At 38.2% G+C, this 14,946-nt stretch overlaps 1 protein-coding gene across 22 annotated transcripts in view; it reads left to right on the top strand.

The window, feature by feature from the left end:
• St3gal6 (ST3 beta-galactoside alpha-2,3-sialyltransferase 6) overlaps nucleotides 1-14,946 on the top strand; it is a 58,103-nt gene that overhangs the window by 39,771 nt on the left and 3,386 nt on the right. For 20 of the 22 annotated variants that reach the window (XM_015478603.2, XM_015478606.2, XM_015478599.2 and 17 more), the window contains 4 exons: nucleotides 6,527-6,622; nucleotides 9,418-9,604; nucleotides 9,703-9,840; nucleotides 11,369-11,521. In XM_015478603.2, the coding sequence (XP_015334089.2) occupies nucleotides 6,527-6,622; nucleotides 9,418-9,604; nucleotides 9,703-9,840; nucleotides 11,369-11,521 (574 nt within the window). Of the gene's footprint in view, nucleotides 1-6,526; nucleotides 6,623-9,417; nucleotides 9,605-9,702; nucleotides 9,841-11,368; nucleotides 11,522-13,189; nucleotides 13,908-14,946 lie in introns of those variants that run through there. The other 2 variants (XM_015478614.2, XM_048803478.1) reach the window with 1 other exon arrangement.

Here is a 14,946-nt window from a genome sequence, read left to right as displayed (position 1 = left end):
TTTTTTTTTTTTTTTTGGTAATAGTCATTATGATCGGGGGCAATATAGAATCTCAATGTAGTTTTGACTTACGTTTCCTTGATGGTTAAAGATTTTTCATATAGTGGTTTGTACTCACTCTTTTGTGAGGTGTCTTTTAAGATCATGTTCACATTTATTAGTTGGATTACTTGTTTTTGTTAAGTTTTTTGAGTCCCTTATATATCCTGGATATTAGTGCTCTGATGAGTAGCAGGCAGAGATTTTTCTCCCGTTCTGCAGGCTGTCTCTTCACTCTGCTGATTGTTTCCTTTGCTGTGCAGCTTTTTAATTTGATGTAATCCCATTTTTTAACTGTTGCCTTTGTTTTGTGGACGGTTGGAGTCCTACCTAGGAAATCATTGCTTGTACCAAGACCTTGAAGTGTTTCCCCTGTGTTTTCTTTTAGTAGTTTCAAAGTTTTAGCTTATATTTAAGGTCTTTGATGCATTCTGAATTAATTTTTGTTCACGGTGAGAGACTGTGCTCCAGTTTCAGTCTTCTTTATGTGACTATCCAGTTCTCCAAGCACCACTTGTTGAAGTGCTGCTCTCTTCCCACTGTGTGTCTGTGGCCCCTTCATTGAGAATCACTTGGCTGAAGATTCTGGGTTCTCTCTTCTCTTTCTGTTGTCTGCTTTTATGCCAATACCATGCTGTTTTGTAACAGTGGCTCTGTAGTATGTTTTGAAATCTGTTATCGTGATGCCTGCAGCATTGTTCTCTTTTCTCAGGATTGCTTTGGCTATATGGAGTCCTTTGTTTCCATTTGAATTTTAGACTTTGTTCTAGTTCTGTGAAAAATGTCATTGAGGATCGCATTGAATCTGTAGACTGCTTTGGGTAGAATGTCCATTTTGACACTATTGATTCTCCCAGTTCATGAAAGGTTTTTCCCTCTTCTAATGTATTCAATTTCTTTCTTCAGTGTTTTATAATTTTCATTGTAGAAGTCTTTTATTTCCTTAATTAGATTTATTCCTACATATCTTATTTTATGTGGCTATTATGAATGTACTCGCTTTCCTGATTTATTTCTCAGTGAATTGGTGTATAAAAAAGCTACTGACTTTTATTGGTGTATAAAAAAGCGACTGACTTTTGTATGTTGATTTTGTATCTTGTTACTTTGCTGAATTGGTTTATCAGTTCTAAAAGTATTTGATGGAGTCCTCCTGATTTTTCTATGTACAGAATCATGATCTGTAAACAAGGATAGCTGGACTTCCTCCTTTTCTCTGTGTTTGCCTTTTCTTTCTTTCTCTTGCCTGAGTGCTCTGGATAGATTTCTTTACTATATTGAATAAGAGTGGTGAGAGTAATATTAGAGGAATTGCTCTCAGTTTTTTCCCATTCAGTATGATTTTGGCTATCAATCTAATTTCTTATTTAAAACTATGCCATTCATTTCATTTCAATTTTGATTGCATTCAACAGAAACCATATACATATATTTCTACCTAATATTTTATATAGCTCTCATTTATAGATCTTTGTTTTGTACAGACCTTTGGCATATGTGCATTGGCTCAATTCTCTAGTTTCGCAAACAGAGAAACCAAGGCAAGGCAAACATGCACAGTTTGTTATAGCTGGTAAGTGTCAAAGCTAGGATGTGAACCTAGATGACTCTAACTCCAGTGCCTGAATTATTTAAGAGTGATAATGGCTATTCCTTAAATATTTTCAGCAAGTTATCTGCAAGTATTTATAGTCTTTGGTTCTGTAAACGTAAACTCCTGTTAGATTATTGAGGGTGTATGACTGGTAGTTCTATTTTTGTCTAGTTTTATCATAGAACTAAACTATGCTTTATTTAGCTGTTTTCTCCCACAGGCATTCAGCCACTTGTGTGTGCCTCGGCCAGACTATTTCCTTCCTTCTTGCTGACTTGGTTTTCTATTCCCTTCCCTTTCTCCTCTTTGTCACTGGGAGTGCCTCCACTCTCCACCACCAGCCTGTGTCCATTTCTTCTGCTCAAGTAATTTCCTATATTTTATATTCCCTCCATCCTCTAGAAGGATTCAGACATTTCTGTGGTTGTTTCAAGTCTGAGTCCTTTAAGATTCTACCAGGTACAAGTGCTAGTTTTGTTCAGAATCTCAAACAGCATGCATGATGTTCTTAGTTGGGACAGATTCTGTGAATGGGAAAACTTGAAATATAGTTCTCATAGTTTTCACATACATGAAGTCTACAAAATGTTGCAGGGCTAACTCAACAGTTCTGTGATCATCAGGGCTAAGGCTTCTTCTCTGGTCTGTGGCTTCTCCTAGGGTCTAATACAATAGCTGGAGTTCTGCCAATCACATCTGCATTTCTGCCAGCAGGGAGGAGGAAGGGAAGAGGGGCATGACCTCACCCTTTAAACTTGCCTCCCTCTTTAACGACAGCTCACAGAAATCACATTTTACACTTAATTGCATCTTCCTATTTCCATATTCATGATACCAAGGTGAAAGCTTGAAATCAGCCATGGTGGGAGTATTTACACCATGAGGCTTGGCAAATGCTACAAACCAGAGCTTCATCCTTTGCCCCCCCCCACACTAGAATTGGTTGCTAAATATTTACTAGCAACCACTAATGATATCCCATTGGGTGGGAGTCAGGCACAAGCCAACACCTAGCTGGAAGGTAGACTGGAAAATATTGCTTGTATTCCAGGTAACTGTGTACCCACCTTTAAATTTTTAAGGAACAGGGAAACCTGATTAATGACAGACAATTAACTATTTTTATCAGTATGTTCCATCATTTCCATGGTTCCCGTTTGTTTCTGTGCCACTCTGAGGATTCTGAAGTCAATTAATAACTCTGCTCTGTAATAACTAAGCTCAGCTGCTGCTACTGATGATGATGATTTTTCATAGATTCAGGTTCCTCTTTCCCAAAGTACATCTAACATGAGACTACTATGTTTAATGAAATTCACTATAGATGGAGACTATTTTAAGGGAAATATAGTACAGAAGAGGAATAATTAAAGTATGCCAATATTCCAAAGCCATGAGCCTTCCTTGTTATCCATGTTGCTCCCTGGCACCAGCCTGTACCCTGGTCCCAGGGGGAGTATATCCTCCCCCAGTTAGAAGCAACAGAAACATTAGCTTAAAAATCTCAGCTCCCACAAAAATGTTCAAGTTATATCCTCACCCTCATCTACCAGCATTGCATTCTGAAAGTGTACCAGATTTTAAGAAGACTTCTTTAGTTCTGCAGCATAGATGGTTATACAATAATTACCCATAAATACCTACCTGTGTCAAGCACCTATGTCAAGTCTGTTGCCTGCTAAATAGATGATGATTTGTAAAAGCTACCTGGCTGCTCACTCAAGCAGAATCTATTACGTCAGCCTCAGCCAAACAGGGTAAGATTGGTTACCATTCAAGGCAGGAGCATGCTCTTAGAAGACTTTAAAAAAAAATTAGACATCAGCAATGTATTTGTTAATGAGAATCCTAATGCTTTAAGGACTCCCAATATCTGAATTTTTAATGTCCTGCTGTTTTGCAAGGTTTCTTTATTCCACAGCCTTTCGGCCAGAGACAGAACTGAGGGTAAGAAGAAATTGTGACATCCCCAGAGTGAGTCATACATGGTGAAGGTGCTAGTTCAGCCATTATCTGTTTTCTAACATCGCTGTGGTCAGTTATTACATAAAGATATAGAAACTGTGGTACACATCAGAGGAAAATGATGACATCCAAAGGATTAACAACATTCATGACACTTACTTCACTAAAAGGAAAATTGAGATCACAGAGGTCAGATCACTAGGGAAAGTTCCCCGAAGTACTAAGTCGGGGAGCCAGAATGAGGAGCTAGACCTCCAGCTCTAGTTCCCTGTACAGCATTTTAGGTTCTTCAGGATGCAAATAATAGTTTCCTAACCAAAACTCATTTGAACATTTATTATTGTATGTATTGCATAAATATGTGGTTTCAGATTTGCAGATTTATGGTCCCAGTTTTCAGGGTGCCCTACTTCTACCTAGGGGCAGCCAGTTCACACACACAGTTATCTGAATGACGCTTCCTAGATTTGGACTGCCTGCTCCCTGAACATAGAATGACTGTGGTAGTGGGATTGAATTAGCGGCTCTGTGATGTTAGGGCTCTAGGGTAGCATTCCTGGGGCTCTTCTTTCCTTGCAAGGTAGCTATAGCTACTCTAACTGTATGTCACCACATGTGAAAGTCTAGGCAGAAAGGAAGGGGCAGGTAAAAACAAAGTGTTCTGCTCAGACTTTTTTTTGTGTGTGTGGCAATTTTTTTGTGTGTGTGTGTGGGGCAAAATCTCTTTGGAAATCATTTAACAGACTTTCCTAGTCTCTTATTGCCCAGGGATGAGTCACATGGCTATCTCTAGGCCAGCTATTTACAGAGGAAATGAGCTCACTAAGGTAGGCTTCTGAATGCACAGCTCTGCTATCTGGCATGCAGGGTGAAGTTCATTTGAAACATGACTAACAGCATCCGCCATCCAGTGTTGGCGTGATGTGCTTTAATACATATTGTTGCCAAAGGGAAAGCATTCAGAAAAGAAGACATATCATGAATGATTTGACATGGGCAACTCAAATTTCTTTCCTCTATATTGTCCTCTGCCTAGCTTCCCTCTGCTGGCTTTGCCTGACTGTGTGGGAAACATGCTTTTCACCTGAGGGAAGTGTAATATTTTACCACTGCTGTTCAGCAGCTTTTTGGATTTTCCATTAACAGGTAACAGGCACTTGGAATTATTTTGTTTTCTGGGTGAGCAGCTTGGGGCATGTGCATTTCAGTTCAGCCTCTAATTTCCATTAAACCGACCCTGATGTTAGGAAAGGCCAAGCAAACTGTGAGCATGGGAATTTCCCCTGTCATAAAGCATTCACGGGATGGACCTGGTGAGGATAATGACAATGATAGAGAGAGTTCTCAATACTCAACAATGTTCCCCTTTCAGTCATGGCCCTAAGTAGTGAGCCTTTGATAAACTTGGCTTCCAGGGATTGGGAACTAAAGTCACACTTGCTAATAAAGCATTTAGAGATAGGTTACTTCCTTAGTTAAAAACAGATGTAAACAAACACACCTCTAGAACACTCTGTGACAGGTGACATGTCCATGATGTGTGGTGTTGGACATTGTATGTCTTTCGGATGGTCTCCCGCCCCCAAAGCCCTGCTATAAAACTGGTGCTTCTTGTCCTTGTCTAAGACACTGCCTTAGACATGACTCATTAATATTTGAGAGCTGAGGACTCCCATTAAAATGTGCTAAGTGTTTTTAAAATGTTAGCATTAAAATTTATAAAATAATTAGATGAGGGATACAAATTCTATGTAAGAAAGGTAGCTTGTGAATGTAGGGGATGTGTTCAGTCTCTTCTTAACTTGCCCAGTGCCAGGCTCTTTTAAATAGTTCCTGCATTCCTGCATTTTCTTTTTAAATAATCTACAGCATTTGTTCAATTTTGCTGCTCATTAATTTCCTAAACACTTTAAGGTCATGAGTTCAACTGATCTGCTGATTTCATGGTTCTCAGAGAAACACATTTTCTAAATTTAGACTTCCCATATCATGAGGTCCCTGGGAAGACAGCTTCAAAAGCCTTCCCTTCTGTAGTTTTGCTCCCTAGAGAAGGATTTTATTTGTTCATTTGTCTAGTTGGCTAGTGGTAAGGCCTGGTTGGCTGGTGGTAAGTGCTAGGAGGCAGATGGGCCAAGGCCATGTGCTCTGAGAGCCAACAGGATACAATCTGTGGTTCTCGGCTGATGCTAGCCAGCAATAGGAAGTCCCCCTTTGTGGCCTAATTTAAAGCTCTTTGCCAGGAACATAGAGTGCACTTGTAGTTTGTTTTGGTTAAGCTCCAAGGACCAGTCCATGTTTGGGAAATTGAAGTAAGAATGGGCAGAGTACAGAGGCTGCCCTTTCCCCACCAGAATCCACCATCTGCTTTGTCACTTGTGAGATGCAACACAAAACCAGAGATAGAATCTCAGAGGAATGGGTAACACTGGCAAAACATGTACATAATGTAAAACACACTGGCATCAATAACAACATGCAGAACTCCAAGTGGAGGGGTCTATTGTCCTCTAATTTTGTATCTAAATGCTAGTACCACCTCTTGGAAGTGTAACTTGGAATTGTTATATGTTTTTGAACCTATTTCTCCATTTATATAATGGGAATATTTGGCTTATGTATCTCCATGAGTGGTTATAAGAATCAGATGAGAAATTGGGCTGCTGAGAGGTATTTGTTGACAATGATCATACACTGTTCCTATAGAATATTATTTCTTGAATCATATATATGTATATGTATACATAAACATATCTATATCTATCTATATGTACACATATGTATAAACATATCTACACCTATAAGTAACAATTGGTTCCTTTTCTACTTGTGAAATTTGGCATAGGGTTCCTAAAAGTAGGAAAAGGTTCTTGGAATCACCCCATTCTATGAAAGATCGCTTAATCTCTGACTTGTCTGTTTGCCCAACAGGGTACCATGTAAAAGGTGTGTGGTGGTGGGCAATGGAGGAGTTTTGAAGAATAAGAGCTTAGGAGAGAAAATCGACTCCTATGATGTAATAATAAGGTAAATATATTGCCAACCTAGAATTGAAGAGAATATGGCTTCCTACTTTAGGCAGCTGTGTTTTAAAAGTTGCTTCGATTTGTTTATGTACTTGATTACACAACTTTCTCACTCAGTAATTGGCTAGAGTAAAGCCTAGATTTCTAGTCACTGACTTAGCAAATATTTATTAGGTCCTTTTAATATTCCAGGTACAGTTTTAGCTGCAGGGGAGATAGCAGTGGATAAGAATAGTGCTTTTATTCCCTGTGGGGCTTACATTCTGATGGAAGGAAGAAAACAATAATTATGAGAAAATGTATTAAGTGTCATATATCCAATTAGAAAAAGATCACAGAGAATGGTTGAGTGGTACTTGGGAATGGGTGACTATATTAAGGAGGATCTTGGTGACCATATAGGACCAGCCATATGAAGGTTAAAGAAGAGCAATCCAGACACAGAGACTGTTTACTTTAGATCCTCAGGATAGGATCCTGTGTTTGAGTAAACAGCAAAGTTTGAGGGCAGCAAGCTCAGGTGTGATCAGAGGCTAAAGAGGTGGCAAGGAGCAGGCTGTGTGGGATTTTGTAAACTAGGATTAAAAGCTTGGATTTTAAGTATACCAGGAAGCTTTTGAAGGTTAAGCAAGAGAGGAATGCATTTGAGTTCTTTAAGTTGCTACATTCAAGTAGGAGATGATGGTTGGGTCAGAATAGAAGTAGGCAAGTGGTCATACCAGAGACATGTTACAGACATGGGGTTAGCAGGATTTATTGCTTTACTAGATGTAAGGACTAATGGGAATAAAACCACCAAGGGTGTTGCTTATTGTTTTCAACTTAAAAGGGTGGCTGGATAGTGATGATCATTTATTGATAGGAGCAGGATAAGTAGATTTAGAAGAGTAAGATTTTCTGTATTTACATGTTAGATTTGAGATGCTTTTGAGAGACGTAGTGGATAAGTCACACAGAAAGTTAAGTTTCAATGGAAGAGGCCTATGAGCTATGTTTATCCTATGGACTTGGTGAGAGTCCCCAGGGAGAGACTGAGGGATAAAAGAGGGCCCAGGAAGGGCATGGAGCTTAACACATTGAGGGAAATTGATCAAAGTGAAGGGAGATGGAGAGGGTGTACCAGTGAAGAAAAAAGAAAATGAGAAGGTGATCACAGAAGCCAAGAGAACAGTGTTTTTGGTGAGTGAGTGAGTGAGAGAGAGAGAGAGAGAGAGAGAGAGAGAGAGATCAACTGCATCCCAATAGTGATGAGAGCTCATGTAAAACAAGGACAGAGAGGAGACCATTAGATGGTCAATCTGTAACTCTTTATTACTTTGACAAAAGTAAGTTTAAAGGCATAAGATGGCAAAAAGCCTGTTTGGAATGGGTTGGAGAGAATGCAGATGAGGAAATGGAGAAATCAGTGTCATCAACTCGTTTGAGACATTTTGCTCTGAAGGGGAGTTGAAAAATGAACTGGCAGTTGGAGATGGTTACAGAATCAAGGAAAGACCTGTTGTGTTTTTTTGTGATGGTAGTATATTGCTGGAGTAGAAACTAATAGAAATGAGTGGAGAAAGACACTGGTGTGGTAGAGAGAGAGGGGAATGGGGTACAGAGTGCAAGCATGGTTAATATTTTGTAATGGAAAGAGGAGCCAGGATTGTGGCTAGAGCTACCAACATTCCCTTAGATGTAGCGGCAGAAAAATAAAATGTTTCTGTTTTCTCAATGAAAGTTTGAGGTAAGTTCATCATCTGGTCTAAATGTGTTAGGAGTAGCTAAGAATAGTCTTCTGTGGGAAAGCTAGTGCTTTGGGGTAACGCATCAGGGTGACCGGGCCAGTGTTCTGGAGTTTTACTGGCTTCAAGCTGGTTTCTACAGAGCAAGGTCACCATATTTTACTTATTTTCCATTTTCAGAAAGCTTTGGTAATTTACTTACAAAATAATTTTGAAGCATTCACAAATTTCTGTACTTGTAAAACGTCTAAATCTGACCATTTAGAACCACAGCAAGCCCTTGTAGGAAAACAACATGGTGTAAATTTTTGAAAGTCATTTCAAATATTATTAAGACTGTCTTATATTACACAAAGTCAGAGGCAAAGGGCAAAGCAATATTTATCCTCCTAGGGGACACTGTTTTGGAAACAAAGTATTCTTTTTTTATGCCATGCTTTCATGGTGTGTGCATAAATAGTGCATGTCTGACCTTGGCTTTGAGCATACACAAACCTAACAGTAGATCTTTTGCTGTTCTTTAGTTCATTCTAGCAACAGACCTTCATTGGTGGTGCTCCAGTACAATGGTGCTCCTGCACTTCAGAGAAGCACGATTTTGATGGGTCTTCAAGCCAGCTTAAATGTGATTCTTCTTATCTGTTAGTTGTTTAGACACACATCCACTTGCCACAACACTGTGGCCATGGGCATATTTAGGTCTTCAGGGCTCTCATGGGTAAATCCAACGGTGTTTCTGTGGTTGTCTCCCAAGGTCTCTTTTAAGTCTAGTATTCTGTGCTCCCATCTCTTTTATTTAGTCTTCAGTTTTCCTGGAGGTAAAATTGAATTATCCTTGGCTCCACAATTAATTTTAAAATACAAATGAATATTTTTTGCCTTTGATCAAACAGCTAGTTCTTGCGAGGAATTATCTCCTTAGCCATTGCATGTAAAAGACTTATCAGTTGCTGTGTGGTTTCAGAGCACAAGATAAATGGCTATTTGTCCAATTCTGAAGCCTCTGAGAACTATAATGAAAATGGCTTATTCTCCACCTGTCTGTATATCTTGTGTGTCTTGCTACCCACAGAATGAACAATGGTCCTGTTTTAGAACATGAAGAGGAAGTTGGGAGAAGGACAACCTTCCGACTTTTTTATCCAGAATCTGTTTTTTCAGATCAAAGTCACAATGACCCCAATAGTACGGTGATTCTGGCTGCTTTTAAACCACTTGACTTAAAGTGGCTGTTCGAACTGTTGTCAGATGGCAAAATAGTAAGTTGGCAAAATTGATCTGCCTTCAGATTCCTTTAGTGTTTTTCTTTCAAAAGAATAAGACAACTGTATTTTATTTTCTATACCCCTTATTTCAGAACACTAGTGGTTTTTGGAAGAAACCAGCCTTAAATTTGATCTATCAACCTTATCAAATCAGAATATTAGATCCTTTTATTATCAGAACGGCAGCTTTTGAACTACTTCATTTCCCAAAAACATTTCCCAAAAATCAGGTATGTATGTTTGCATGATTTCAAACTGAATATCCAACTGAAGTAGAATAGAGGGTCTGGGACCTTTCAGAAATTGTATGAGAACCATGGCTCAATGAGGTAGTTTCTAAGTCCTCTATTTGAAATAGTAAGATTGATACCTGCGGACATTATCTTTGTTTTTCAGGATAAAAAGAAAATAGCCCTAAGATTTTTTTTTTTGTTTTGTTTTTTGGGTTTATCTTCCTGCCCCCTTCTGGGGTTTCCTAGGATCTGTGTGTTCAGACTTATCCCTTAGAGCCTCATCTTCAGTCTTCTGCAGCAAGGAGAGTGACTGGCTTTAGGACAAGCATGTGGCTTTTCAGGCTAAAAAGAATTGTATGAAGCATTCATTAGGAAACTTCATATTACTACAATGAAATATACAAAATAGGCCTCTTATGAAAAAAATATGGTATATTTTTGGAAGAAAAGAAGTCCAAGATTGAGTGGCTCCATGTTTTGAACTTGTGGCAAGGATGGCACATCATGGTGCATATTGGAGCCTATGATCACATCTCAAGCCAGGAAATATAAAGAGGAAGACACCAGAGTCCCACAATCCCTTTTGAGGGTAATGACCTGGGGGCCTCCCACCAGGCCTCACCTCTTAAAGGCCCACTAGTGCCACCATTGTGACAAAGCCTTACATATGGACCTTTGGGGAAAACACATCCAAACCACAGCACACAGTTTAAAATACCACAGGAAAGCTAGACAAGTGAGGAAGGACAATAATGTAGTCCAAAAATTAGAGAAAACATTGGTACTAAAATTTTCAAGAAATGAGCAAAAGTTGGAAGATGACATAGAATCAAGAAGTTTGTTTATATACTGAAGGGACTGATTGAATAGAGGAAAAAAAATATTGATGTTGAGGGGAGAAAGTGGTTAAGGGTAGAAGCTTAGTTAGGTAGAGATGGGATATACACACTGCCTAGTAAAGGGGTCAGACGTAGCACCAATAGGGACATCTCATCCATTGTGATGAGGCGTGAGCCTGCAAGTGTGGGTAAAGATGCAGATAAGATGGTAGATTGGAGTTGGGTAGATGATGTAGCTCTGTTTGCTTTCATTTACACAAAGCAATAAGGATTGCCAATTTAAAGTAGGAAGATGGGCTGTTGAATAGAAAGTTATCTGTCATCTTGGAAAGTAGGAATGGGGCTTGACAATTGCAATAGGATTGCAAGATGTACTCAATGTCTGCTTGACTTTGACCATAAGTTTAACATTTGATCAGACAAGTATATTTTTCTTTTGTTTTATTCTGGTGCTTAGGTGTAGGATGACTGGAGAATTGATTTTCACTAGAGTAAAGAGTGTCACGTGATCATATAGGATGATGGGTATGATACTGGAAGGCTATGCCATAGGACATGAGGAGGATTGAACTTAATATTTTTGATTAAATATTCCAAAATCCTTGTTTTATGACTAGGTCAACCCAAAATGTTTTGGAAATAAGGAGCTCATTTGCATTTTATAAAAATTTACATTTCTCTCTTAGAAACCCAAACACCCAACGACAGGAATTATTGCCATCACGTTGGCGTTTCACATATGTCACGAAGTTCACCTAGCTGGTTTTAAATATAACTTTTCTGACCTCAACAGTCCTTTGCACTACTATGGAAATGCCACCATGTCTTTGATGACTAAGGTAACATACACATCATTTCCAGTAACATTCTTTGGTATAATCTTTGTTATGGTTGAAAAGCCCGTTATTTTTCTCACTTTCACTTTACTGATAAGTTTTGAGAGAGAGCGAGAGCTTGAAGGGGGCTACAAAGCTATTGAAGGGCCGAAATTAGGACTCAAGTCCAGAGGTTATTTTACTATAGCAATAATTCCTAAATTGTGGACCTCAGATCCTTGGTAGAATCTCATGGTTATTACCAAGTGCATCAAAACCATATAGGGACCAAGCCTTAGATATTATACCATGTTTGTGCTATTTAACTATAAATACAACCTTCTGTGTTTGAGATGTACAGATTTACCCCAAAGCAGGGCTATGCTCACAGTAATTATTTTCATGTATTTGTTTCACTTTTTTCTGGGGTGCTAGTTATTGAACCCAGGGCTTCGTGCTTGCTATGCAAGCTCTGTACCACTGAGCTGCAGCCCTGCCCTTCATGTATTTTTGGTATTGTTAGAGAAGATAGTCTAGAACAACATAATCCCACAAAAGAAATTTCATGGTTAAAAAGGTTGCCTTTTCGCTAGATCGTGTTTTTCTTGATCAGAGATCAATAGTGGTGAATTTAATCCTGAGGATTTCAATTGAATGAGAAGGATTTTCTTATTTTTTTAAAATTCTTACATTAGTGGGATACCACAAGTGATAGGATTAAAATGTTATCTGTACATTGACATATGAAGTGATCTGCTATATATGGATATATCTCATGAAATATATCTCCTTAAGTCATCCCCAAATAATACATAAACTATACTAGTAGTAGTATTCAGGCTGGATTTTATTCCTGTCTTCTGTCCCTTCAACCCTTGGCTCCTGACCATAAACCAAACATTTGAATATTAAAGATTTAGGTGCCTAGAACAGACTTTAGGCTCATTTCTCCAATCTCTAATCTTTCCTGTAGCACTTGTGGTACAAGTGTCATATAAATAACAATGTTAAAACTGAGAAAAATTAGTATATCAATAGAATCATTTAAATTTTTTGTGGTGCTGGGACTTGAACCCAGAGCCTTGAACATAACTAGACAAATGCTCTATCACTGAGCTACAACCCCCAGATTCAGAATTATTTTTAAAAAAACATCTTAAACTGAACCATTCTTTATAGGAGGTTCTTATGTCCAGGACAGTTTTTTTTTTTTTTTTTTTTTTTTTTTTAAATGAGTTCCAAGGGGCTGGGGTTGTGGCTCAGTGACAGAGCACTTGCCTCTCACATGTGAGGCACTGGGTTCGATCCACAGCACCACATAAAAATGAATAAACAAATTAAAGATATTGTGAAAAATAAATAAGTTCTAATTTGGTACTTTTATTTAAAAAAAAAAAAAAAAGCCATCTGACTTGAAATTTTGGTTCCTAGATTTGTATCACAGGATACCACAGGGTCTGAAGAGGCCTCTACTCAAGTGATAGTTCAAGTGGAGAGAGTGGGCTTTAGGGAATGCTCTTACACAAGAACGAACAAGGAAAAAAAAGTAGGAAGGTAACAGAAGTCCATGTGACTTGTTACTTAGCACTCGAGCTTTGTATATAGAATTTTTAAGATCCAGAATATTCAATTGCTGTATTAATATTTTGAGATTAGAACATATAGTAATTTTACATTGTTTTTCTTCTTCAGAATGCATATCACAATGTGACTGCAGAACAGCTCTTTTTGAAAGACATTATAGAAAAAAACTTTGTAATCAACTTGACTCAAGATTGACCCTCCAGATTCAGAAGATGATGCTAACAGTATTAGTTTTATTTTTATACTGCAATTTTTAGTTTATTTTTAAATATATTCGATAAACTTTTCAAATTATGTATATGAAGTCTATGGCTGCTTGGTGACTCATACCCATCAGCTTAATTTCTGTGAATATATTTATGAAAACCAAGAAAGGTCAAGCTAGTTATCAGGGAAATAAAGTTTTAATTGCATTTTTTAAAAAAATAAGCTACTGTTTTTGAGATGTTTTAAAACATCTTTTTATAGTTGACTTCATCTCAGACTTCTGAAAGGACATGACTTCTTAATAAGGAGATTTAGTTTACCAAACAGTTTTGACTACCATGGAATTCTGAGAGGTGTGATTGGCTACTGTACACCTGGCAGGTGGGGAACTGGAATATGATTGTGCCTTGCTCTAGCAATCTGCACCCACCTGGCTGTGGAAACCTAAGTTCACACTGGCTTAACTCTTCCCCTCTTGTCCCCTGCAATTAGTTAAATAATGATTATAATAAGTTATAATTTGGTAGAAGAAAATGGTGGTTTTTTTTCTCTTTTTAAGTTAAAGGAAATGGGCAAAATGTGAAATTCTGGATAAGTAAATAACTAATTCAATTACTAAGTCTGGTTGCTTTGTATTATTTTAAACAATTAAAACTAACTTTCTACAAAGAAGCCAAACTAGGGAAGCTCAAGGAAGGAAAAACTCTGAAACATATTTTGCCTGGCATAATTTATCCATTAAATTTTCAGTTTTTATTTGAAGTAAATTGGGAAAGGTAAGGAAGACAACAAAGCAAATTAAGCCGAAAGAACAATCAAGCTGCCAGGCGTGGTGGTGCACACTTTTTTTTTTTTTTTGGTACTAGGGATTGAACCCAGGGGCACTCAACCACTGAGCCTCATCCCCAGCCCTTTTTATATTTTATTTATATCACTGAGTTGCTTTGCACCTCACGATCCTCTTGCCTCAGCCTCCCAAGCTGCTGAGATTACAGGCCTGCACCACAATGCCGCTGGTGGTATGCACTTGTAATCCCAGTGACTCAGGAGGCTGATAAAGAAAATCACAAGTTCAAAACCAGCCTCGGCAACATGGCAAGGCCCTGTCTCAAAAAATAAATAGGGCTGGGGATGCATCTCAGTGGTAAAGCAAACCTGGGTTAAATCCCCAGTACCAAATGAGAGGAAAAAAAAAAAAAGTCAAGCTGTTTTTAGACTTAAGTATTTTCATGAAAAATCCCAATTTTTCACACAATTAATCTTCAAATGAAAAGCTTACCTGGCTATCTTGGATGCACCAAAACATCCAACTGGATGCAAATAAGTTAGTCCTACAAATGTGGTGAGCTGGTTTCTTTTCCAAATTTTATGAACAGAACCAAAGGCTCTTTGGGGGTAAGAGAATAAGAGGTGAAGGAGAAAGGAAGAGAAAAGCAGAGGTTATAACAATGGAATTAAAAACTGTCAGAAGACGTCTGAGTTTATTTATAAAAGAATTACTATGCTGAAAAATAGATATCATTGGGAAACATCAATGTTACTGACAAGCATCCTGCCTGAGTATACAAAGGGCTAAAATGAAATATTTAAAAGCAGTGGGAGACAGAGAAAACTAGTAGTTGATTTAACTTGAGTTCAGACACTAATTATAAGGACTA

This window comes from Marmota marmota, unplaced genomic scaffold (genome assembly GCF_001458135.2).
Source record: "Marmota marmota marmota unplaced genomic scaffold, marMar, whole genome shotgun sequence".
Taxonomy (NCBI): Eukaryota; Metazoa; Chordata; class Mammalia; order Rodentia; family Sciuridae; genus Marmota; species Marmota marmota.
The sequence above is the reverse complement of the archived record's forward strand: the minus strand, read 5'-3'. Positions and strand labels throughout refer to the sequence as shown.